The sequence below is a fragment of the Zerene cesonia genome, unplaced genomic scaffold (assembly GCF_012273895.1).
Source record: "Zerene cesonia ecotype Mississippi unplaced genomic scaffold, Zerene_cesonia_1.1 Zces_u011, whole genome shotgun sequence".
Lineage (NCBI taxonomy): Eukaryota > Metazoa > Arthropoda > Insecta > Lepidoptera > Pieridae > Zerene > Zerene cesonia.
In genome coordinates this window covers 211,690-237,740 of record NW_024045141.1, presented here as the reverse complement: position 1 = coordinate 237,740, position 26,051 = coordinate 211,690, and the positions used below count along the sequence as shown (strand labels likewise).

The window sequence follows — 26,051 nt, the reverse complement described above, 5'->3', positions numbered from 1 at the left end:
AACTACTGGATCGATTTTCATAATGCTTTCACCGTTCGGTAGATACGTGATCCTATTATTACCATATATAGATACAAAACACTTTATACACACAAAAATAAACCAAATTTCTTAGTTTTCGTTCAATTTAATGACTGAATATCGCCATTAACTCATTAACACATAAAGGTCAACCCAATTCTCATACAATACGAATAGTCGTGACGGGTCATTAACAAAAATTCCCCGCATCATTTTCCGCTGAGCACCATGTCGCTTCAGCAAGAACTTATCGAAAACCTGTAGCTTTATATAACGGCACACGCGAAAATCTACCCTAAATCATTTATATAAAGCCCAGTTTCCCATACAAATAATTTTACACAGGACCCATGGGCTTGATAATGTAATACCATCTCTATTTCACTAGTAAAAGAGTTCATTTTCACGTGTGTCATTTTTAATAATCCTGATAAGGGTTGTCCAATCGCAAAGACCTCCCCCCGCCTCCGCGTTCCATATGTCTCCGTACTATAAAGGGGGTAGTATCGCATAAACGTCGGTTCTTTTACGCTGGTCTGCATTCCAAGCTTGATTTTGAGTGTGTCTGAAAACTCAGTACGCCTCCAGACGTGAAGGAGAGCGGACGTCTTTATACAGTATTATTATACATATCTTTATGTTGAGATGTCCTGAACATTATATTTAGGGTAAGATTTTTTTTATTTTTTTTATTTATTAACAGTTGTATTATAATTGAACCTTAATAAATTGGCTTATAGATTTAATCGAAAATACAATTTGGATCTGTTTTAACATCCAGATTTATTATAATTTGATTTGAGAAGTGTTAAATATTTTAACCGACTTCAATAAAAGGAGGTTCGGTGATAATTTTTTTTTTATTTGTTACCTGAGATCTTTCGATTGGGTGAACCGGCAGTGATGCTTCTTTTTTTAATTGATAGCTGATGGTCCCATTAAAATTATGTCTCGTTCAGTATGATGGTTGTTTAGCTTTATTGTTAAAATAATAATTATACTGCTCTCTTAAAAATAAGCAAATTGCAATAAATATTATACATAAATGCAAATAAATATTATTTGCTAGCTGTGCCCCGCGGTTTCACCCGCGTAAGTCCGTATCCCGTAGGAATATCGGGATAAAAAGTTGCCTATTAGTTATTCCAGTTGTCCAGCTGTCTACGTACCAAATTTCATTGCAATCGGTTCAGTAGTTTTTGCGTGAAAGAGCAACAAACGCACACACATCCTAACAAACTTTCGCATTTATAATATTAGTAGGAAGGAAGTAAGACTAATAGGATAAGTAGGATTCTTGTCATTTGGTACTAGCTTAGAATCTGGCGTGGGTAGCACCGCCGCGGGAATAAAGATGTAATGTTTTGTTGCATATATATTACTAGCGTAACGAACAGACAAACAAACTCTTCAGCTTTATAATATTAGTATAGTTTTATTATATAGTTTTTTGTTTGTTTTTATAATATGACGGTTGAAGCTAATATTGTAATATAATTATGTAAATACTTTTTTAAGTATACCTTCTCTATGTTGCGATTAGAAACTTTTAACTTATAAGTTTGACGTGGCCGTCTGTCTGTTTGTCTGTCTGTCTGTGGCATTATAACTCCCGAACGGATGCAGTGATTTCAATTTTGTTTATTTTTTTATTTATTAGTTTGATTAGCTATAGCTGGTAGGTATTCTGTCGATAAAACTCAACTCATCATACTTTTTATGGACTGTTATGTGTCTACGAACGGAAAGTCTAGATTTAGCATGTATACTTAAATATTTGTTGATGGGTCACTTAGAAATGGACGGTTCGATTTTAAGCGAACTGTATTTAATATTTTTTAACAATAAAGCTAAACTGCCTTCAAATAATGCAATTTAAATGGGACCACACCAATGCTAGCTTTCAAATAAAAAAGAATCATAGAAATCGGTTCACTCAGTTAGGAGTTGACAGTTGACTTGATAACCGCCTCCTTTTTTTAAGTCGGTTGGAAAATTATCTTCTTAATATATATAAATCTCGTGTCACAATGTTTGTCCTCAATGGACTCCTAAACCACTTAACCGATTATAATAAAATTCACACACCATGTGCAGATCGATCCAACTTGAGAGATAGGATAGTTTAGATAATTTTAATTACGATAAACGACAACCCGGGCGGAGCCGGGGCGTGCAGCTAGTAATTTATAAGTGTTAATACCACGTTCTTTTATAACATACGTTTTCATTAAGTGTACTCTTAAAAGGTACCCTTTCAAGAACCCAAACGACACACAATGTTTAATTTAGACATTTAGTTGACTTGTATCTTGATTTAAAACAAAGTTATTTGGAGGTAGTGTCGAATAATTGTCCAAAGTTTTTGCCGAAACACGTCGAAAAGCGACATTTGTGAATCTTAAAGATAACAAAATTATTTTCAACATACTAAAAAAAAAATAAAAAAAAAAATTCTGCTGTCACTCTAATAGTCTGATTTCAATTTAATAAATATTTCAATTCAAACATTGACACAAATATAGACTCTATATTTGAATGCTTAAAGTTCACTTTTCAAAAAATAATATTTTAATGAAACCGCGGAGTGCTCCTCAAATTTGCTCAAGAATAACTTTTAATCTAAAGCGAATTGCCGCCGTTGATAAAATAGATACTTGTAACTTCGCAGCACAATTTCGTGAAAGGACTCATTAGAGCCCGCTCTGTTCCGGCGGCCATTTTAAATTACTATAAAACGCCTTTTATTTTAATTACGGCAATGAAATGGGTGAATGACAATTCGTAAATTACAATTTAATTGTATGACGATTTATCAAACGCAATGAGAACGCAAAGCGCGCGATGTTGGAGGATTTGAATTTCGAATTCTGTTTTGCCGGCTTTTTTATTATTTTTTTTTTAGTGGTGAGGGATGTGGCGTAGTATTTATTGGTCGTTTAATTTATTAATTTTATTTTTAATATACATATAGACGTAATCTAAAGATATAACAACGAATATCATTTTTATAACAGGTTGAATTTGATTTTCCTGTCTTAGGTCTATTTGTGCTAGTCGAACTCGTGACAGGGTTTCGTATAAGTAAGCTAAAGAGTAAAAAGCTAAAAAAGGGTCAATCATGCAATTTATGACCGTGCAAACCGTTGCTTTATCTCCATTTTATATTATAATATATCGTTATAGCGGCTATATTTATCGTTTAAATTTTAACAGTCAATTCATGTTATAATATAACAAATATAACAAAAATATATCAACCGACTTCAAAAAAGGAGGGGGTTATCAATTCGACTGTATTTTTTTCGCTTTTTACCTCATAACTCGTACTGAATGAACAGATTTTTATGATTCTATCATTTGAAAGCTTTTTGGTGCCTTCCACGTAAAGTGAAGTCCCGTGTCCCCCAGTGGGGTATGGGGTGATGATATACTGTTCTGTTTTACTGATCGATTTTCTTTGTGGACAAGTAGGTGATCAGCATCCTGCCAGACCGAGACATTTCTTTTTTTTTCTTCCCCACCGGGAATCTAACCCAGGACCCCTCGGTTCTATACTCACGCGATAACCACTGCACCAAGGAGGCGGTCTGTCGTCATCCGTTGGCGGTGGTCATATTTCAATTTGATCTAGTTCTGACAGTATTAAGGCGATTTAGTTATTAGTGTCTGGATGACCGCCGATGACCTTTGCTCGGCATTTTTTTATTTATTTTAACTTTAATTATTCCCCAAAAAATAGTATTATTATTCGCCAATAGATGTCAGGAAGAGTCATAATAAATTAGGACTACTCAAACGCCTCTTATTTGTTAAAAAAGGAAGTTTAAGTCGATAAAACACGAATATGACATTTTCTAAAAAAGATTCCTAGCTAGATCGATTTATCGCCCCCGAAACCCCCTATATACTAAATTTCATGAAAATCGTTGGAGCCGATAAGAAAGATATAAGATATTTGCATTAGATAGAGCAACATAAACAGATTTATTTGCCCAGTAAAAGAATTCTATTAATGTATTATTTCATTCATGGATTATTGTATTATTTCATTAATGGATTATGGCCTGAACCCTCATAGGAGGCCTGTGTCCCAGCAGTGGGAACATATATGGGCTGATGATGATGATGATGATGATGATGATGATGATGATGATGATGATGATGATGATGATGGTGATGATGATGATGATGATGATGATGATTATTTCTTTCACAGTAGCACCATGGGCGCAGCGTCAGACGGTCTGGGCGGGTGGCGCGGGCGCATCGCCGCCATGCGCGAGTCGCGGAAGCTGGTGCTGGTGATAGTAGCGATTGCGCTACTACTCGACAACATGCTACTCACCACTGTTGGTGAGATTTCAATGCTTTATATGTAGTAGACCATTGATTCTCAACATTTACACAAATAGTTTATGACACAAACACAAAATATACGAAATAAACTAATAAACTAGCTGTGACCCGCGGTTGAAACCGCGTAAGTCCGTATCCCGTAGGAATATCGGTATAAAAAGTGCCTATGTGTTATTTCAGTTGTCCAGCTATCTACGAAGCAAAATAGTATTATTATTCACCAATAGATGTCAGGAAAAAAAACACGAATAAAACACGAATATGACATTTTCTAAAAAAGATTCCTAGCTAGATCGATTTATCGCCCCCGAAATCCCCTATGTATTTCATGAAAATCGTTGGAGCCGATTCCGAGATTCCAATTATATATATATATATATATATATATATATATATATATATATATATTGTATACTTTAATAATATTAACATTATTATATATTTACAAAATTTTCACTGTGGTACACGTAGGTTATTTACCACTATACTACTTTTTTATAATAATTAATTTATTGCGTCGTTTTCCATACGTGAGTCGGAACAACTTAGGATCCAGTTGAAAACCAGCGCCAGGCCAAGTCCTGGCACAAGCTGAAGTAAATTTTATCAGTATCAGGGCTCATGGGATACAGTCTGCTGATAGACAGACGGACAGACATACGTACGGACTGCGAAGTCTTATTAATAGGATACGGATTTATTGTGGTTGTTCGTACCTGCGGTTACCTAAAAAGAAAACAATTATAAGAATGAAGAGATAATCTTTATTATAAGAGGGAAAATATATCAGTTTTAATGAAACTAATATTGGTATTGAATGTCGAACCAATGGATTGAATATTAATAGAAATAACTTATTATTTATAGTACACTAGCTTTTCGCCCGCGGCTTCGCCCGCGTATAATTCGCTTATATCGCGCGACATGGTAAGGAGTATTTTCTTCGTATTAAAAAGTATGTTTTGTTCTTTGCCACGTTTAGCTCCATCATCATACCAAGTTTCATCAAAATCGGTTTGACAATAAAGAACTTTCATACAAACTTTCATCCCCTCTTTCAACCCTTTCTACCCTTTTTTCGCGATAGAAAGTATCCTATGTTCTTTCCCAAGTTCATTTCTATCTTCATACCAAATTTTGTGAAAATCGGTTCAGTGGTTTAGGCGTGAAAGCGTAACAGACAGACAGACAGACAGAGTTACTTTCGCATTTATAATATTAGTAGGGATTAATTTCCTACATACTATAATCTTATTTTATCAGCTACTACATATTAAATAGAATCGGCGGGAGAAAAATCGAAGACCATAGATAAATAATTCATGAAGCACTTATCAGATTGGCGGCCATCTTACCTTTGTTTATCTGTGGACCGTAAATGTTTCTCCGCTTTCGCGCGCAGTTTGATCAATTGTCATCGTAAATTGTTGCATTGTGTTAAATTTAAAAATTAATTATGTGATGTGTTTTAATCTTAATGTTATATTTTCATACATTTTTTAAAGTTTAAATACTATATCATCCGTACTAATATTTAAATGCGAAAGTAACTCAGTCTGTCTGTCTGTTACGCTTTCACGCCTAAACCACTGAACTGATTTTGATGAAATTTGGTATGATGATAGAACTGAACTTGGGAAAGAACATAGGATACTTTTTATTGCGAAAAAAGTGAAGAAGGGGTTGAAATAGGGGATGGAAGTTCCTTATTGTCAATCAAAAAATTATGTAAGATTGTTTCACAACTAAAGCACTTAATCAATTTTGACAAATAGTCCAGACCTTTTTCGAATTGGGCCAGCTCGCACCGGGGAAGTACCACACCCCCACAGAAGACCGGCGTGAAATAGCATTCTGCTGTGTTTCGTTCGGTGAGTGGGGGAGCCGGAGGCCCATATCCTTTTCCTTACCCTTCCCAGTCCTTTCCTTTATTCCTATCGCCAATCCTTTCTTAATCCCTTCCCAAAAAGTCGGCAATCCGTTTGTAGAGGCGTAAGGTCTGCAAAGGACCTTATGCCTCTACAAATGTTCATGGGCGGTGGTAGCGCTTACCATCAGGCGTCCCACCAGCTCCATTGCCGACTGTAACATATAAAAAAAAAAAAAAAAAACCTTGGGAAAACCTATAGGCTACTATTTGCCATGTCGCGCGATATAACCGAATTCCACGCAGGTAAAGCCGCGGGTGGAAAGCTAGTATAAGAAAAAACGAAAATACTTTATTGACGTAAAAATAGAAACGTGAAGGGTAAGCACACGTCAACATTTTTAAATGTATAAAATTGTTAAAGGCGGCAATCGCTAAACTAGGTCCCTTTCAGGGAAACCTTAAAGGATAGGTGAATAAGGCATTTACAAGAACCAGACCTGAAAAACTGGTACTTTTATATTACGTCGGAAGCCAATTATTATGGTTCTTTAACACAAATAAAAACAATCAGTTATACAGCAGTACAGTATTTATATTTCTAAGTCATAGCGGGCAACTGAGCTGGTGGTTCGGCTGATGGTAAGCGATCACCGCCGCCCGTGAGCAGACGTAGTGCCTCTGCGTATGCGCTGCTTTTAAGGGGTAAGGGAAAAGGAAAATTGATGACTGGAAAGAAGGAATAGACTGGGAAGGGTGAGGAAAAGGAAACGGGCCTCCGTCTTAAAATAATGCGCTTTTATTAACTTCACTCATATGTTAGTACGTAATCAACTCCTTTAGACTCGAATTTGAATCTATTTAAACATTTATTTTGTACAGTATTTTCTTGTGTTTGATTTTACGCGAGTATTATACATTTGGAAATTAAAGACTTAAACGGATTTTATACGCGATTTATTCAGCCTCCCCGTGACCACGCTCGCTGTAAAGTGTTCGAAACGTCGGGTTAATAATATAATGAATAAATCGCTTTTAAAATCCGTTTAAAATTAATTGCTAAATATATTCTGTGCACTTATAAAAAATCAGTTACAATATAGTTTCACTAGTTTACCTTGTTAGCTTAAAGTTCGTCAGGATTAAACAGTTTATTTCCTTACGTAGATAACCTAGCTAATTCTATCATTAATAACTGTCTTTTAGCATTTAAACTATATTAATTTCAGTGGTGTTAATGTGTTTTGATCATCGAATAAATACTATTTAATTTATTAAAAAATATTTGACCGGCTCCTTGGTACATTGGTTAACGCGTGAGCGTAGAACCGAGGGGTCCTGGGTTCAATTCCCGGTGGGGACGCACAAAAAAGGTCTCGGTCTGGCAGAACACAGAAGTCTGATCACCTACTTGTCCGTTAAAAAATCGATCAGTGAAATAGATGTATATCATCTGCCCCATACCCCTCTAGGGGACACGGGACTTTTTTTTATATTTCACCATCGGCAATGGAGCTGGTGGGTCGGCTGGTGGTAAGCGCTACCACCGCCCATGGACATTTGGAGAGGCGTAATGTCGTTTGCAGACCTTGCGCCAAGGAAAGGGTTTAGGAAAGGATTGGTTAGAGGAATAAATGAAAGGAATGGGAAGGGTAAGAAAAGGGATATAGGCCTCCGGTTCCCCCACTCACCGAACGAAACACAGCAGTATGCTATTTCACGCCGGTTTTCCGTGGGGGTGTGGTACTTCCCCGGTGCGAGCTGGCCCAATTCGTGCCGAAGCGTGCTCGACTACCACATAACTTATTAAAAAATATAAGATTCTTTCGTTTGTTGTGAATCTTGAAAGACTTAAAGTTTTCCTTTGAGAGCGCAACATTTCTATGTAAATGCAAAAACTAAGTTACGAAGTGGTAACTTAGTTCGCCAAGTTGTGAAAATGAATAAGTCGCTTCGGTACCAAGTTTTTCTGTTAGTCTTATAGTAATAATAATCATTACATAGTATAAAATGAAGTCGCTTTCTCTGTCCCTATGTCTCTATGTATGCTTAAATCTTTAAAACTACGCAACGGATTTTGATGGGATTTTTTTTGATATAGAGTGATTCAATAGGACGGTTTATACATCTATAAAACTACTCCGAATTTAATGCGTGCGAAGCCGCGGGGAAAAGTTAGTTTTTAGTAAAACACTAAACCGCTTTCAAATTGTCAAAACCATATTACGGGAGGCAGCTTTCAAATAAAAGAGCATCATAGAAATCAGTTCACGCGGGTTCTGAGTGAATAAAGCCAAAATATAGTCGAATTGATGTCCTCATTTTTGAAGTCGGTTGAAAATAAAAATAAAACAATCATATTAATATTATAAATGCGAAAGTTTGTAAGGATGTGTGTGTTTGTTGCCCTTTCACGCAAAAACTACTGAACCGATTGCAATAAAATTTGGTACATAGACAGCTGGACAACTGGAATAACATATAGGTAACTTTTTAACCCGATATTCCTACGGGATATGGACTTAAGCGAGTGAAACCGCGGGGCGCAGCTAGTATTACATAAGTACCTTGTAACGCATGGCAGCATCTCGTAAGACATTAAGATAAGTTACGATAACCCTCGAGTAACTAATGTGATTTGTGAAGCATATCATCCGACTATGCAGAGAGGGGTAAGGTATTTCGAAATTTTTTGTTAGATCTGTCTGAAATTATAAATCTATATATATATAAAATTCTCGTGTCATAATGTTAGCTACCATACTTCTCCGAAACGGCTGGATCAATTATTATGAAATTTTGTGTATATCGGGTAGGTCTAAGAATTTGCCAACATATATTAACATACTCCTAAATGATAAGAGTAAGGCAGAACAGCGTTTGCCGGCTCAGCTAATATATAGCTAATATATAGCTTATTTGAAATCAGTGTGTCTGGTAACTTAGAGTTTAGTAACTTATACAATAATACATATTATTATTAATAACTATTTTTTCCAATTTTTGCTCACCCTCCTCTTCAAAAATGTTTCTCTTTTTATTTTACATGGTAGTCTGGAAGAGATCGAGAGATCTGAGAGAGAACCTAGCGTTAAGACCGCCATTTGTGCATAATGTGTCTTTCGTTTGTGTTTTATTTGTTTTTTTTTTTTGTAAATAAATGTGTGCAATTAAGTATAAAATAAATAAATAACTTAAATAGTTACACGTGAATTTTATATATATATATATATATATATATTGAAGAGTTTAGATATTTAAAAACGCGTGGTCACGGGGAGACTGCTCGCTGTAAAGTGTTCGAAACGTCGGGTTAATAATATTTATACACTAGCTGCGCCCCGCGGTTTCACCCGCGTAAGTCCGTATCCCGTAGGAATATCGGGATAAAAAGTTGCCTATATGTTATTCCAGTTGTCCAGCTATCTACGTACCAAATTTCATTGCAATCGGTTCAGTAGTTTTTGCGTGAAAGAGCAACAAACATCCATACATCCATACTTACAAATTTTCACGTTTATAATATTAGTAGGATATAATAAATCAGTAGAAAAGTCATTTTTGTACATTGAAAAAAATGAAAAAAATAGACAGTGTGTGAAAAGATAACTAACAGAACCCATTTCCATCATTTTTGAAATTTTTGTCTGTTTGTCTGTTTGTTTGTACACACATCACGTAAAATTTACGAACTAAATGCAGACGATGTTTATATACAAAAATTATACGTAACTTGAGGTATAACTTAGTTTTTGTTTAATCGAAATCGGTTTACTCTATCACAAGGTATGACTAATTTGATATTCCTACGGGATACGGACTTACGCGGGTGAAACCGCGGGGCGCAGCTAGTAATGAATAAATCGCGTTTGAAATCCGTTAAAATTTTCTAAATGTATAATACTCGCGTAAAATCAAACACAAGAAAATACTAAATTGAAGAGTGTTTATTTGAACGCGCTAATCTCGAGAAATATTAAATAGTTTTAAAGAATTATTTCACTCGGATGTGTACGTGATCGCTGAATGCTACAGTATATAAACGGGCGAAGCCGGGGCGTACTGATAGTCCTTCACAATTCTAATACAACGTCAAAGCAACGCAAGGGCGGCAATTGCGGCGGCAAAGGCGGCAAAGGCGGCAAAGGCGGCAAAGGCGGCAAAGGCGGCAAAGGCGGCAAAGGTTAAGGTTCTCGCTAAATTATAACGGTATTTATTTAATTATTTCTACCCTCTAATGGTGTTGGCAGAATATCAGCGTCAGCGTCCCATTGACTCTGACATTTATGCTGAGCCAAGACCCTTTTTAAGAACACAGTGCACATTTGTCTCCGTCCTTTTTTTTCCTCTCTATGTTAATTTTTCTTTGTGTAATCGTCTTAATTTGTAATTGTCATGTATTTAATGTGTTCTTTTAATAAACTTTTTATCTATCTATCTATCTATCTATCTAAAGGCGGCAAAGGCGGCAAAGGCGGCAACTAAAATAACTGGAACTTTAACTGTGGACGGAACTGAGGCAATTTACTGCGCGGCGAGATCAAAGTAGAAGTCACTTAAACGCCTCATCAAAGGACGCCGACGCTAGTGTTGGGCTGCGATGTCGATAGAATATTTTACGTTTAATTTTCAAGTAATAAAATTTTTTAGTGAAACATTTATTTGTCCAATTAGACTTTAGCTGCACCCCGCGTAAGGCCGTATCCCGTAAGAATATCGGGATAAAAAGTTGCCCATGTGCTATTCCAGTTGTCCAGCTGTCTACGTACCAGATTTCATTGCAATCTATTAAGTAGTTTTTGCGTGAAAGAGCAACAAACACACACACATGCTTAAAAACTTTCGCATTTATAATATTAGTAGGATTAGAAGCGCTTTTAAATACTTATCTTCAACTGGTTGTCTATGACCACAGTCGTCATTCAGCAGCTAGTCATTATATAATAGATGCAATATATCGATTATCCGTACTGGTATATCGGTTTATCGATATATAATACATCGATTGTATGTGGTAGTCGAGCACGCTTCGACACGAATTGGGCCAGTTCGCACCGGGGAAGTACCACACCCCCACAGAAGACTGGCGTGAAATAGCATTCTGCTGTGTTTCGTTCGGTGAGTGGGGAAGCCGGAGGCCCATATCCTTTCCCTTAACCTTACCAGTACTTTCCTTTATTCCTCTAGCAATCCTTTCTTAATCCTTCCCAATTTTAAGTCGGCAAGCCCTTTTGTAGAGGCGTAACGTCTGCAATGGACCTTATGCCGCTCCAAATGTTCATGGGCGGTGGTAGCGCTTACCACCAGGCGTCCCACCAGTTCCATTGCCGACTGTGACATAAAAAAAAAGTGTGTCTGCGATTCACACACGATAGAAGTGAAACTACAGTAATATAAAATAGTATGTATATTTCTATCTCTTTCTTTGCCGGCTTCATTCTACACATTTTTGTATTTGCGTCTCTTACCTGTCGTTTTTCCGTTGCATCAGGTTTGAAATCACAACGATTCTAAAGAAGTTTCACTTCAAAAACATCGATAAACCAGCTTACACACAACACTACGCTCTGACGAAGTTAGAGCGTGTCGCAAATCAATTTGCCCCTAGTTTTCTCTGCTATTAGTACTCCAATCAAATTTCGTCGCCTAGATATCCGTAGCTAGTATCGTCCTGATTGTTACTAACTTAGTTGTCTAGATTTAGTCATGTCTAATTATACGCATGTGGTATTAAAAGTATGAAATTGAATTAAATGAAATATTCTGTATTGCAGACATATGACCTACTAGTTGCGCCCCGCGGTTTCACCCGCGTAAGTCCGTATCCCGTAGGAATATCGGGATAAAAAGTTGCCTATGTGTTATTCCAGTTGTCCAGCTGTCTACGTAGCAAATTTCATTGCAATCGGTTCAGAAGTTTTTGCGTGAAAGAGCAACAAACACACACACACATCCTTACAAACTTTCGCATTTATGATATTAGTAGGATAGGATTTTTTCTTTATTTTAATGTTATATATGAAATTAAGTGGAATATTCCTTATTGTACAAATAACCTTTAACCTTACTATAACGTTTTATGCGTGTAATAAATAATCAAAAAATCAAATCATTAAAATTATGAAAAAAAAAAACAGAATACCACGGTATGGCTTTGCTCAATAGCAGTTTCTTACAAGCAACCTATGACAAAGGGAAATATTAAAATTATAAATTCAGGAAAATAGTGAACACAATGAAAAGAGAAAGGGCTCAATAAATCAGCTATCAAACACTGAAAGAATTTTTCAAATCAGACCAGTAGTTCCTTAGATTAGTGCGTTCAAACAAACTCTTCAGCTTTATAATATTAGTATAGATGCCTGGCTGCCACACCCTTTACAATATTTCCATTGAATCACTCAATTTCTCAGCGAACGAAATTTGATTACGCCATTGAGTGCGCGTCGAGTGAGCGTGTGGATGACAGCTAGCGACCATTGTGCGGATAAATTGATTTTCATTGAATATTTTCGGCGTGCTATGGATAAATCGGGTTTAATTTAACCAGTTTAATATTGATAAAATAATATACAGCATAATAATGAAGGAAAACATCGTGAGGAAACCGGCATGTCTGAGTATCAAAAGTTCGACGGCATGTGACATCTGCCAACCCGCACTTGGCCAGTGTGGTGGATTATGGCCTGAACCCTCATAGGAGGCCTGTGTCCGAGCAGTGGGAACATATATGGGCTGATGATGATGACAGCATGATAAACTGCTTAAAAATTATAAATAAACTGTTATTTTTCCTATACTACTAATATTATAAATGCGAAAGATTGTGAGGGTGGATGTATGTGTATTTGTATGTTTTTCACACAAGCACTACTGAACCGATTGCAATGAAATTTGCTACATAGATAGCTGGACTACTGGAATAACAAATAGGCAAGTTTTTATCCCGATATTCCTACGGGATACGAACTTACGCGGGTAAATAATTATATAATTTATATTTTTATAATTCAAAAGCTCTAGTAATTTAACCACATAAATAAAATAAATAAACACTAAGCGCTTGCTCGGAACGTTAGCAAACTAGGTCACATTGCAGATTCGCTAAAGCACTATCTCAACACATTAGCCCTAAGTGAGGACATATTAGAATTCAAGTAAGTACTAACACCACTAGAGATCTGTTATTACGTTGTTATATATACTTTAATGAAACTATATGTTATATTTACTTGCTTTAGCCCGTGGCTTTACACGCGTTATATTCGGAGAAGTTTTAAAGATGTTATGTATACTAATATTATAAATCTGAAGTTTGTTTGTTTGCTTGAACGTACTAATATCAGGAACTACTCGTCCGATTTGAAAAATTCTTTCAGTGTTAGATAGCCCATTTATTGAGGAAGGCAATAGCCTTCTTAGCCAATAGGCTATATATGTACCATGGAGGAAGTGGGGGCGGACGGACTAGTAATACATATAAACCTTCCACTTGAATCACTCTATCTTAAATAATATCCCCATGAAAATTCGTTGTGTAGTTTTTTAAAACTGTATGTTTTATGTATGTATGTATGTTAAGATCTTTAGATCTTAACATAAATACATACATGGGGACAGACGCGGGAAGCAAGAAAGAAAGAAAGAAACATTTATTTATCAGGGACAGCACAACACACCAATGATAGAAATTATACAGATAAAAAACAAGAAATAGATACAATTACACAACATATATATAAAATTAAACTAACGAAGAAGGCCAGCATCAGATATGAGGAGTGTCATAACGACCCTGACAAAAGGAGACAACTCAGTCTATGCTGCAATGTTGAGAACATTGACAGCGCTGTATTTCAGTGTCCCCTTTAGCGACTTTATGCTTTTAGTGATATAAACTAATATTATAAAGCGGATACATTTGTATTCTTGAATGTATGTTTGTAATGTTTCACAAAAACTACTGGATCGATTTCGAAAACGCTTTCGCCATTAGATAGCTGCAATTTATCTGAAAGACAAAGACTATATAATATATAGTACATATTATGTACTACGGATGATGTCGCAGCGGAATGCTACTAAACGTAAAAGAGGGTTAAAAATTTGCTTAAAAAGCGGTTACATCATTCTTGCAACTGTTTTTATCTCAGTGCCCATCATCCCGGAGTTCCTATACGACATTCAGCACCCGGACGCGCCTCTCTCCGTCGCCATCGAGGATCTGACCACCCCCCCCGCACCGCCCACCCCCTACTGCCCGTGCTTGAACATCACCAGCTTGCCTGTGGAAAATGTCACTCATGGTAAGTGGTACTTCATTAATTTTAACTACACGGACGTATGTAGCGACACGGCTCTGAATCGCGCAAGCGAAATTTTTTCGTTATAGAATATATATACAAAACAACAACATCCAACATTAAGGGGCCTTGTTCGCCTGCCAGTCGAATTGTCGAGGATCCTCCCTTATTCCATGGATTAATTCCAGCTATCTTACAACAGTGGTTCCCAAAGTGGTCTATATCGACCCCCACAACTTTCAATGGGTCTACGTCAGCGAAAAAGTTTGGGGAACTCTACAACTATATTATGATGAATAATGATACATTTAAGCGCTTGGTATTACTTGACAAGCATTTTCGCAAAATTTTGGGAACTACGCTTCATCTTGCTTCTTTGATCAGTGTCCAAAAACCGACACTGGCTAGGGTCGGCTGCAATTTTTAAAGCTCGTACAAGCCGAGCCAAGCACCCCATTTACACTCTAGTGTGGTTGCTCGTCGAGGCTTACCAAGCGTGTAAACGTATCATCGAAATTTCTTACAGTCAACATCACGGCTGAGAAGGAAGTCCGCCATCAAGAGCTGATCCACGAAACAGTAGCTGTTGGAGTCATGTTCGCGAGCAAGGCCATCGTGCAGCTCCTAGCTAACCCATTCGTGGGCCCACTGACGCATAAGTAAGAGAATTATCTATATTTGTATATATGTTTTATTGTTATATATGTTAAAGCAGTGGTGGCTCAGTGGTGAAAACCTTGGACTTCAAAATTGATAAGTCAGGGTTCGAGACGGCGAGCGTGCAGGAAACAAATTGATTTTTCAATTTGTTTGCACATGTGGATAACATCACCACTGCTTAAAATGTGATGTGCGGTGAAGGAAAACATCGTTAGGAAACCGGCATGTCCGGGAATCAAAAGTTCGACGACATGTGACATCTGCCAACCCGCACTTGGCCAGCGTGGTGGATTATGGCCTGAACCCTCATAGGAGGCCTGTGTCCCAGCAGTGGGAACATATATGGGCTGATGATGATGATATATATATGTTTAGAATGAAAAAAAAGAAAGAATAAAAATTCAAATGTTCAATTGTTTTGTCGCGAAACACAGCGAAAGCTATATTCTGAGGGAGTCTGGGGTCCAAGTTTGTGTGATATATATTTATTTATTTATTCTTTATTGCCCTCTTACAAAATATAAAACAGAGATAAATTTAACAAAAGCAACTTAAAACTAGTATACAAATGGCGGCTTTATGGCTAAAACCCATCTCTACCAGGCAACAACAACAAAATTTTATTTATTTAGGTTATTGTCATTTTTTTTTGTTTATTATTTATAGCCTAGTCATGATGAGATTTTATAATTCCACCTGAAGAAAAAATTAATTATATAATATATTTAAAATATTACTCATGAAAAACATTCCATTTTTCTGAACCGACATAAGAAAAGGATGAAGTTATCAATTCGACTGCACTCTTTTATTATGTTTGTTACAACATAACCTTTTTCGGGGTGAACCGATTTTAATGATTCTTAGTTTAGCTGAAAGTGTCTGCCATCGCCCATTTAAATTTGGTCTAGTTCTGACAGTTTCAATGCGAGTTAGTAATTTGTTAAAAAAATACTTTTATTCAAAGGAAGGAAGAACCATAGAAAATCTACTAGCGGTCCGCCCCGGCTTCGCCCGTGGTATATATCCTAAAGCCTTCCACAATAAATGGACTATCTGACACTGAAAAAATTTTTCAAGTCAGACCAGTAGTTCCTAAGATTAGTGCGTTCAAACAAACAAACAAACTCTTCAGGTTTATAATATTTGTCCAAAGCGGGCGAACCGCTAGGAATTAATATTTAAATTGTTATTGCTGCACCACCAATTTCTACCCTTTTTTATTTTGTATATTTAAAAATCCTACCCATAGGTTGCCTGGTAGAAATCGCATAGTAGCGATAAGGCCGCCTTTTTGGCTCTGTATTGAGTTGTTTGTTTATCTTTTAATTATGTTGTTTGTTTAACTTTAAAGCTATTGCATAGCTTCTATCAAGATACTGACGAAGACGAAGAGGCTGCATCCAGAAATTTCGTAACGAAAATTTTTGGTGGTGGTTGGTGTGAGGTCACTCACTCCGACCGGCACAGCGGTGATGCGTTTTAGTTTTGCCATATCGCTCATCGTCACCACGCCCAAAAATATTAATATAAAAAATACAACATAAACAAATAAAATAAATAATTATAATTACATAAGTTGATATAAAATGCTAGGCCATAGCTTCACCTCGGCAGTCTCCAAGTACCACATGTGTTTTTTTAGTATTTATTGTAAAGTAATTAGTGTTTAATAAAGTATTTATTATATTGTTATTATTTCCTTTAAAGGATCGGCTACAGCGTACCCATGTTCACTGGCTTCATACTGATGTTTCTGTCAACAATAAGTAAGTCATTACTTTGATTTTAAAGTTGTAGAAAATCTGGTAATTTTCTTGGGAAAAAATTGATTGTTCCGTGCTCCCAATACTTTTATGTAAGTGAAGTCCCGTGGGGTATGGGACAGATGATATACATCTGTTTCACTGATCGATTTTCTTTGTGGACAAGTGGGTGAGCCTTCTGTGTCCTGCCAGACCGAGACATTTTTTTTGTGCTTCCCAACCGGGAATCGAACCCAGGACCCTTCGCTTCTAAGCTCACGCGTCAACCACTGTGCCAAGGAGGCGGTAAAATTTAACAATCACTTTTATATGGTGATTCTTAATTTGTTTTAATTAGTAATGAGATTTCTAATATCGTATTTTTATTCGATTATAGCTATAAAACAATTTATTATGTGTCAATTCTGTTGATCAATTCTTTGAAACTTCTATCACAATTTGAACAAGGTAAATATTAAATTTTTGTTTTATTAGTCATTTGGTCACTTAATATTGATTCTAAACCTACGAAAATACGCTTCTTCAGTATATTTTATTATCTGTAATAGCTAGTATATACACTCTTACACACACATGCAAAATACTTGCACACATTTATATTTTTTTTCAATAAGTTTAATTACAGAAAGGCAGGGATTTTTTTTTATAGTGGGGAAATCTTGCATATGTCTATGCAAGATTTCCCCACGGCCCCCGGGGAATGAGCCGTGGGTTATGTCGGATTCTTACCGACCAAAACCCCACTGTGTTCCGTCGAGCCGCTTAAGTGAGCCCACGGGAGCTGACAGAAGAGCAGGTCCTCCTGACACCTGTTTTTTATTAAAAACAAAACTGAACCAAACTTACAAAGGAGTTCTCATCTACTGTTTGATTTTTTTTCCTTTCAGTATTCGCATTCGGTAGATCCTACAGTGTCCTATTCATCGCCAGAGCACTCCAAGGCATAGGATCATCCTGTTCTTCCGTATCTGGTATGGGAATGCTGGCCGAGAGATATCCGGACGATAAGGTGAATTTGACTATATTCCTTTGCTCGTAAGGTTGTTTTTCGCTTGGTCTGCCGTGGGAATTTATTTATGCACAGGCCATTTTGAGTAGATATAATTATTATCTTGCATCTTAGAAGGTGAAATCGTTAAGTTTGCGCAGACGATTATTGCGTAACTATTCCAGATATAAAAAACAACTTTACCTAATGAGTTTAATGAATAGAATAACTTCTTAAAAATACATTGAGATATTTTGAAAATTTTCACACTAACCACTCCCATACAGTTTTTGATGTGAAACATCTGTAGCCGCACGTAAAACAGATTTCTATATGATGGTATATATACAGTCTATACGCAGTAGTGTGTACGATGTAATATTTTATTTTATCATTATGACATATTTAGTTCCTATCACAGTCTATTCTTTGCATATAATTTTATAAAATAATATCGATGTTTCACATCTGCCAGGAGTTCCGTGACGGCTCACAATTTTTTTTTAATTTTTCTCCAGGAACGTGGAAACGCGATGGGTATAGCTTTGGGAGGGTTGGCGCTCGGAGTTCTTATCGGCCCTCCGTTTGGAGGTCTGATGTACGAGTTTGTGGGGAAAACTGCACCGTTCCTGATGCTGTCAGCTCTTGCTTTGGGTGATGGATGTGAGTGATGCTGTCTATCGATGAACTAGTTCTATCGGAAATCTAGACGATTAATTCTTTAGGAAGTCTTTTAGCAAACCTATTCTTCTGTTAGTATATTTATATATAATATAAAATATTTAATGGTAAATCTAATTCTCTTGGAAATCCAGTAGTTTACTCGTTCATTAAAAAGCCATGTTGTAGTCATGGTTTTGTGTTTGTATATATATGAAGTAGTCATGATGAGATTTTATAATTTCACCCGAAGAAAATGAATAATAATACAATATAATTAAAACATTACTCATGGAAAACTTTCCGTTTTTCTCAACCGACATGAGGAAAGGATGACGTTATCAATTCGACTGCATACTTTTATTATGTTTGCTACCTCATAACTTTTTTCGGGGTGACCCACTTAAATTTAGTGTGTAAATAAATAATCTAAAGTTGTCTATGGTTAATAGAATAAAGAGAGGATTTTCAATCAAGCCTTTTTTCATACTACCCACCTGAATTAAGGAATTTATATTGAAAGGTTACATTATATCTGATGCAATTCCGACATTATCTGTAGATATGTCTATAGATATAGATATTACCTATATGTTTTTACAGTTAACTAGATATCAATAATATTCATTGGCCTATGGAATCATCCAAACACAGATAAAATTCCAGATAAAAATGCTCTTTAGTCACTAATTTAACCCATTACTCTAAAAATGCATTAGTTTTTTATGGGTCACCTACCATATACACATAGTAGGTGACCCATCGAATTATCATCCCATTTAATGTTGTGTGAATAATCAAACACCCTGAATATACAGTCAGCGTGGTTACGGACATATCATCCATATTAAATTTCATAAAACCTTACACAAAAACTTCCTCACCACTGACCACTGCTAACTTGCTCACCAACTAACCACTTCCCCCAGTACTGCAGCTGATGATACTCCAGCCCGGCGTGGTGCGACAGGAGAGCGAACCACCATCCCTGAAGGCGCTCGTCACGGATCCCTACATCCTTGTTGCTGCCGGTAATTGCGCTCACACATTCACACACAAGCGTTATACCCTGATAATATTCTGTTCTGTTCTGTTCTGTTCTGTTCTGTTCTGTTCTGTTCTGTTCTGTTCTGTAAGGTTCTGTTCTTTTTTATTTATTTATTTATTTATTTCTTATTTATTTATTTATTAGCAAGGACCAATATTACATTCACAATGATGCTCTGCCTTCTGATCTAGGTTATTACCTGTATCACAGAATACAGTGACTTCCCTTAAATTCAAATACATAATATTGTGTGTTCTGTTCTGTAAGGTTCTGTTCTGTTCTGTTCTGTTCTGTTCATTCAAGTAAAAACCTTTGTTGGGATCTGTATGAAAATGGGTACAGGGAGATTATGGTGTTGGCACATGGGTTATTTTTTTAGCCGGGTACCACGCGATTGAAGCCGAAGGTTCCAACAAATAGCTTATACATGTGTTTTACAGTAACCCAGAACTTTTATTTATTTTTTTATTTATTTATTCTTTATTGCACTTATTTAACATTAAAGAAAAAGAAGAGACAAAACGATAAAAGCTTAAAATGGGCGGTCTTATCGCTTAGAGCGATTTCTTCCAGTCAACCTCGGGTACAATAGAGGACTATTATAATAATAATATGGGTAGTAAAATTATTATATATATACATACACACACACAAACAATTACATACGACTTTGTACATTTCCTTCCCTACCAAATAGCCTGGCAGAGATTGCGATTAATTTGATTGATAAAATGATAAGAGAAATGATAAGAGTAAGGCAGAGCGTGTGCTGGGTGAGCTGGTATAGCTGTGGTTTCCCCAGGTGCGATAACTTTCGCGAACGTGGGCATAGCGATGCTGGAGCCGAGCCTGCCCATCTGGATGGCGGACACCATGGAGGCGCGTCGCTGGCAGCAGGGCGTCGCCTTCCTGCCGGCCAGCATCTGCTATTTGATCGGTGAGAAGTCCTACTAATATTATAAACACGAAAGTTTGTAAGGATGTGTGTGTTTGTTGCTCTTTCACGCAATAACTACTGAACCGATTGCAATGGATAACTGGAATATCATATAGGCTAGTATAACAAAAAGGAAAGACTGATGAAGAAAAATTCTGGCTTCTTTTATTGCTAGTTTTGTTTACAGAACAAAATATATTATCATATCCTTGTTTAGGTTGGAAGGAAAACCCTTTTATTATCATATTCTGGTTTAGTTTTAAACACCTCCTATTCCTTTTTATATCCTTCCTTCATTCCATTATTATATCCCTTTTTAATGAAAAAGTTTACTGAGCGATTATGTAGGGAAAGAATTATTTTGAATCTGTATTAAATACATAAAGCTATATACAACACATTCACCGAGAACTATATAAAAGTATAATTTTTAGTTTTATAGCTTTATAAATGAGAAATTTTGAAATAGGAAAATAAAGTAAATATGGTAAAAAACGTGGGTTCGAATCCCGTCTCGTGATCAATTTTTTTTATATGGAAGTACTAGCTGCGCCCCGCGGTTTCACCCGCGGAAGTTCGTATGTCGTAGGAATATCGGGATAAAAAGTTGCCTATATGTTATTCCAGCTGTCCAGTTATCTACGTACCAAATATCAATGCAATCGGTTCAGTAGTATTTACGTAAAAGAGCAACAAACACACACACATCCTTACAAACTTTCGCATTTATAATATTAGTAGGATTTCATAATATGATACTTTACAGGAACAAATTTATTTGGACCTCTTGGACACAAAATGGGACGCTGGCTGGCTGCTTGCTCAGGACTTATCATAATAGGACTGTGCCTCATATTGGTAAGGTTTTTTTTCTCTCGTGTTATAATCTAAAGCCTTCCTCAATAAATGTGCTATCTAAAACTGAAAGAATTTTCCAAAACGGACCAGTAGTTCTTGATATTAGCGCGTTCAAACAAATAAACTCTTCACCTTTATAATATTAGTTTAAACTTAAACTCAAACATTTATTCATTCAACTAGACTTCTTATAGAAGCACTTTTGAATCGTCATAATATTACACAGTTATATAGATAATATAACACTAATTGCGTCCCGCGTTTTTATCCGCGTAAATAAGTTTTTTTTAAATCTTAAATAAAACGTGGCTTCGTCCTTATTTAATCTTCTTGAACAGTGAACGTCCCGTAAAAATTGGTACCGCCATTCTAGAGATTAGCCGCAACAAACAGACAGACGGGCAGGCAAAAATTGTAAATAAATGTATATAATACATACATACATACGATTATGTGTTGTTCTTTACTGTATCACAAAGTACACGTGTCAAGTACAAAAAAATTAAAGACCATATGGATATTTCCATCCAGATCCCGATGGCGCGCAAGCTGGAGCACCTGATCATCCCGAACGCCGGTCTAGGTTTCGCCATCGGCATGGTGGATTCGTCCATGATGCCCGAGCTAGGTTTTCTGGTTGACATCCGCCACGCCGCCGTGTACGGCTCTGTGTATGCTATTGGTGATACCGCCTTTTGCTTGGGATATGCTGTCGGTGAGTTTGTGGTTTCATCATCATCATTATCATCATCCTTCTCACCATTATCTCTTACTAGCTGCGACACCCGCGTAAGTGCGTATCCCGTAGGAATATCGGGATGAAAAGTTGCCTATATGTTATTCAAGTTGTCTAGCTGTCTACGTACCAAATTTCACCGCAATAGGTTCAGTAGTTTTTGCGTGAAAGAGCAACAAACACCCACACATCCTTACAAACTTTCGCGTTTATAATATTAGTGAGATCTCTGCAAATGGACTTACTCTCCCCTACGATCTAAATAATAAGAAGTTCATGGGCGGTGTTAGCGCTTACCATCAGGCGACCCACCAGCTCCATTGCTGACGATGATAAAACAAAACCAACCAAACATCTCTTGCTGTACAGGACCAGCGTTTTCTGGAGCATTGGTGAACAGCATCGGTTTTGAGTGGATGCTTGTCATTATTGCGATCCTGAACTTTGCGTATGCGCCGCTTCTAGTGTTGCTGCGCTCGCCACCGGCTAGAGACGAGAAACAGGTATACATAAAACGGATGGTAGTATTTAAAAGCTTTTATAAATGGATATAAATGGATTTGAACCCGTGTCTTTTTGTCAAACGTTGCTACGGTTTGGCAATATCGCTACATAGCATAAAACAAAGTCGCTTTTTCTGTCCCTATGTCCCATGAATGCTCAAATCTTTAAAACTATGCAACGGATTTTAAAGGGTTTTTTTAATAGATAGAGTGATCCAAGAGGAAAGTTTATATGTATAGTAATATGTATTAAACTACTCCGAATTAACGCGTGGGAAGCCGCAGGCAAAAGTTAGTTCAATATAATACTGATTTCATGAAATGTTCCCATAGATTATATATTCTTTTTATTCTGTCAACCATGTCATGGTTAATCTGTGGCCATGTCAAAAGTTTAAAAAAATAAATCACTTATATAAACATCATTATAATTAAAACTAAATTTCAGAGTCTAATTATCAGCGAAAAATCATCAGTTCGCTACGTGAGTTATCAAAACGAAGAGGACGAATAAGCCCGCCATTTCATCGCCGCCATCTTGTCACCCGCCCGATTTATTTTTAGTCTATAAATGAGGTATGAACGTTGCTTACTAGATTAATTGTCTGTGGTAAATAAAATATATTCATATTTAGTAGACGTCGAAGCGTTTTTGCGTGTTTACATAAAATATTTAAAAATATATATTATTAATTATATTGTAGTAATATACGAACAATACAATAATATATTTAACGGTAGCGTTTTGAAATATATTTCTAGACATGTTTAATGAAAATTTATCTAGATTTTACGACCAATTTTCTGAGAGTAGTTACTTCATATTTTCGCTGCATAATCTTTTACTATTTTATATAACTATATTAGACATAGATATTAATTTTAAGTGACTTATATATAACCCCATTATATACTCTGTATGCATTTTAATTTTGCATTTGTGACTTAGACAATATTATTTTTTATTTATACTTTAAAGACAATAAGCATAAATTTTATATGTATATTATTAATCACTTGTTAATTTTGCACAATTTTTTCACAATTACAGAACAAATGGACCAATATAGCTTGATTAATTTCTATTTTAATACAATATGCTATACTAAAAGCTTCTTTGAACAATAATTTATACTCTATATGGATAATAAATATAATAATTACTGATTAAGTAGATTTATAAACCATCAAATATGAATGTGTGTGATCTAACATCATTATCATTACTATAATTAATGTTTATCATTAAATGCTTGTAGGACATTTACTCAATGATAAAATTTTAATGATAGAATCTCATATAGTCATATTACTCTCTCTTTTACTCGTATAATACATTTGTAGTATCAAAATTAGTTATGTAGAAAGTAGAGTTTTGATGTATCTTTATAGTGTTTGATAATATTTGAGCATATCTAAAATGTAAGGGAACTGGTTTCGATACTATATCAGACGTTTTCCTTACTCATAGTGAAATCCTCAAAATATGACATTATTTCATTAATTAAAGTTTAAAGTCACGACAAGCAAGAAAATAATTCATTCATTACTAATAAATGAATCAAGCCATATCAAATTTTAATATAAACGCATATCTAATAATACGTATTGAAAATCGTATACACTCTTTGTCTTATCTCATAAGAACCATGATATTTTTAAAATCGTCTCTTCATATTTTAATGACATTTTTTTTGATATCAAATGATTTTTCGAGAGTTCATAAAATCTTGGTAATGATAAAATTTTCGGAAAGCTCATGCCGGTTCGCTCACGTATGGCTGCGTGGAGTGAATTTGGTAGTTGTATTGAAACTCGGTCTGTTACATTTTTATCGCTTATCTATTTATTAGTATACCATAGATCAACATTATAATCTTCGAACTTTTATATATAATTGACACTTGTCATAATCTTTGAATAATACTCATATTATATTCACAATACAAATATTTAACACTTGAATAGCTGTTAGTAGTAGAAAATATGTTATAATACTGAATAATCACATAAACTTCCAATATAAGTAGTGCTTAGTAAATAAATCATTGCATGTTAGGTAAATTAGAGAGTTCTCTTCATTAGAAATAATTTTATCGAGATAATACACATTCGTATTTGATATCGTGTATTAGCTACAATAATAAAATAGTTTGGAATTTAAAAGAAACAATAGCTGGATTTGGGTCCTTATTAACGTATCATAACATCATTATTTGAATGGTTAATGATAAAATTTCATTTAACTCTGCGTAATGATTGTATCATTATTTCGTTTCATTCATTCGAATTAAATGTAGGTGTTAGCTATGTAAGTTGTAAACAGCGCAAAGCTGGAAGTGTATGCAGTAATAACACGTGAATTTTGTAAAATATTTTAATATCGTATACATTTAAATGAGTAGTGCTATTTTCTGTAATTGTTGTGTAATAACGATATCATTGTGATAGTATAGTGATATTTTAAAGCTTTTAATGAATGTCGCGTATGGAATTTATCATTAATGACTTAACAATAAAGAATGCTTGGTGTCTCGTATATTCATTATGCTAATTTTATTCATTAAATCATTTCATTAATGATAATTTTATTTGTTTTAAATATTAATTAGTATTTGTTATTTGTACATTTATTGAATAAGATGTTGTTATCATTGTATTTCTGTTGATTTTATGAATTTTATTGGATTTGTTTTTCTGTTATTGTGTTATTGTTTGAACAATGTATCGTTATATTTATTTGTGATGTCTAAATAAAATGTGGGTATATGAACTATATTATTGTTTTATTTATACACGAAACTCGTTAAAACTGTTTCTTTACCTACTTATTTATATGAAAATAACGACTCGGGTGAATTCTGTACATTGATGATATTAAGAATATTTTTGGGAGAAATTTATAAAAAACGGACTTAATTAGAAATTGTTTTTTTCCATATATATTATTTTAACGTATTATGTAATTTTTGTAACTTCTTACTGTGGTATATTTCAATGTATAGAAATATTACAGATAACATTATAAATTCGAGTCTGTCCTTATTTCACAACGTCGTACATAGCGTCGCAATGGCGCGGTTTTATGACATGAGTTTCGGGTCTCGAGATAATTAAGAGGTTAGAGTGTGAGTAGTTTTATCGCGAGGGACCATCTCATTTCCATGGGAACATCCATTATGATTCGCGTTTGAATCACTCTGAAATGTATATATTTCAATAGATGGCGTTATATTAAAAATTGCGATTTAATATTAACTATTAAATTTTAATCACGCGGGCGTAGCCGCGGAGAGAATGCTAGTCAAAAAAAGTGCAAAAGGAATCTTTCGTTTTTTTGTATAT

General features: G+C 35.5%; 1 protein-coding gene across 1 annotated transcript; it reads left to right on the top strand.

The window, feature by feature from the left end:
- Positions 1 to 561: 561 nt before the first annotated feature.
- LOC119839296 (synaptic vesicular amine transporter) lies at positions 562 to 23,568 on the top strand. Its single transcript, XM_038365537.1, has 13 exons — positions 562 to 689; positions 4,241 to 4,377; positions 14,401 to 14,553; positions 15,077 to 15,209; positions 16,921 to 16,979; positions 17,864 to 17,985; positions 18,483 to 18,627; positions 19,554 to 19,655; positions 20,475 to 20,609; positions 21,376 to 21,467; positions 21,999 to 22,182; positions 22,573 to 22,706; positions 23,155 to 23,568. Exons 2-13 carry the CDS (start codon positions 4,248 to 4,250, stop codon positions 23,218 to 23,220), a joined length of 1,455 nt encoding a protein of 484 aa, XP_038221465.1. The 5' UTR covers positions 562 to 689; positions 4,241 to 4,247; the 3' UTR covers positions 23,221 to 23,568.
- Positions 23,569 to 26,051: the final 2,483 nt, after the last annotated feature.

Excerpts from the sequence above, each read along its gene's own strand:
- LOC119839296 (XM_038365537.1), top strand. The coding sequence starts at position 4,248 with ATGGGCGCAGCGTCAGACGGTCTGGGCGGGTGGCGCGGGCGCATCGCC. Across the intron at positions 4,378-14,400 it reads CATGCTACTCACCACTGTTG|TGCCCATCATCCCGGAGTTC; the intron begins GTGAGATTTCAA and ends TTTTTATCTCAG. Across the intron at positions 14,554-15,076 it reads TGTGGAAAATGTCACTCATG|TCAACATCACGGCTGAGAAG; the intron begins GTAAGTGGTACT and ends AATTTCTTACAG.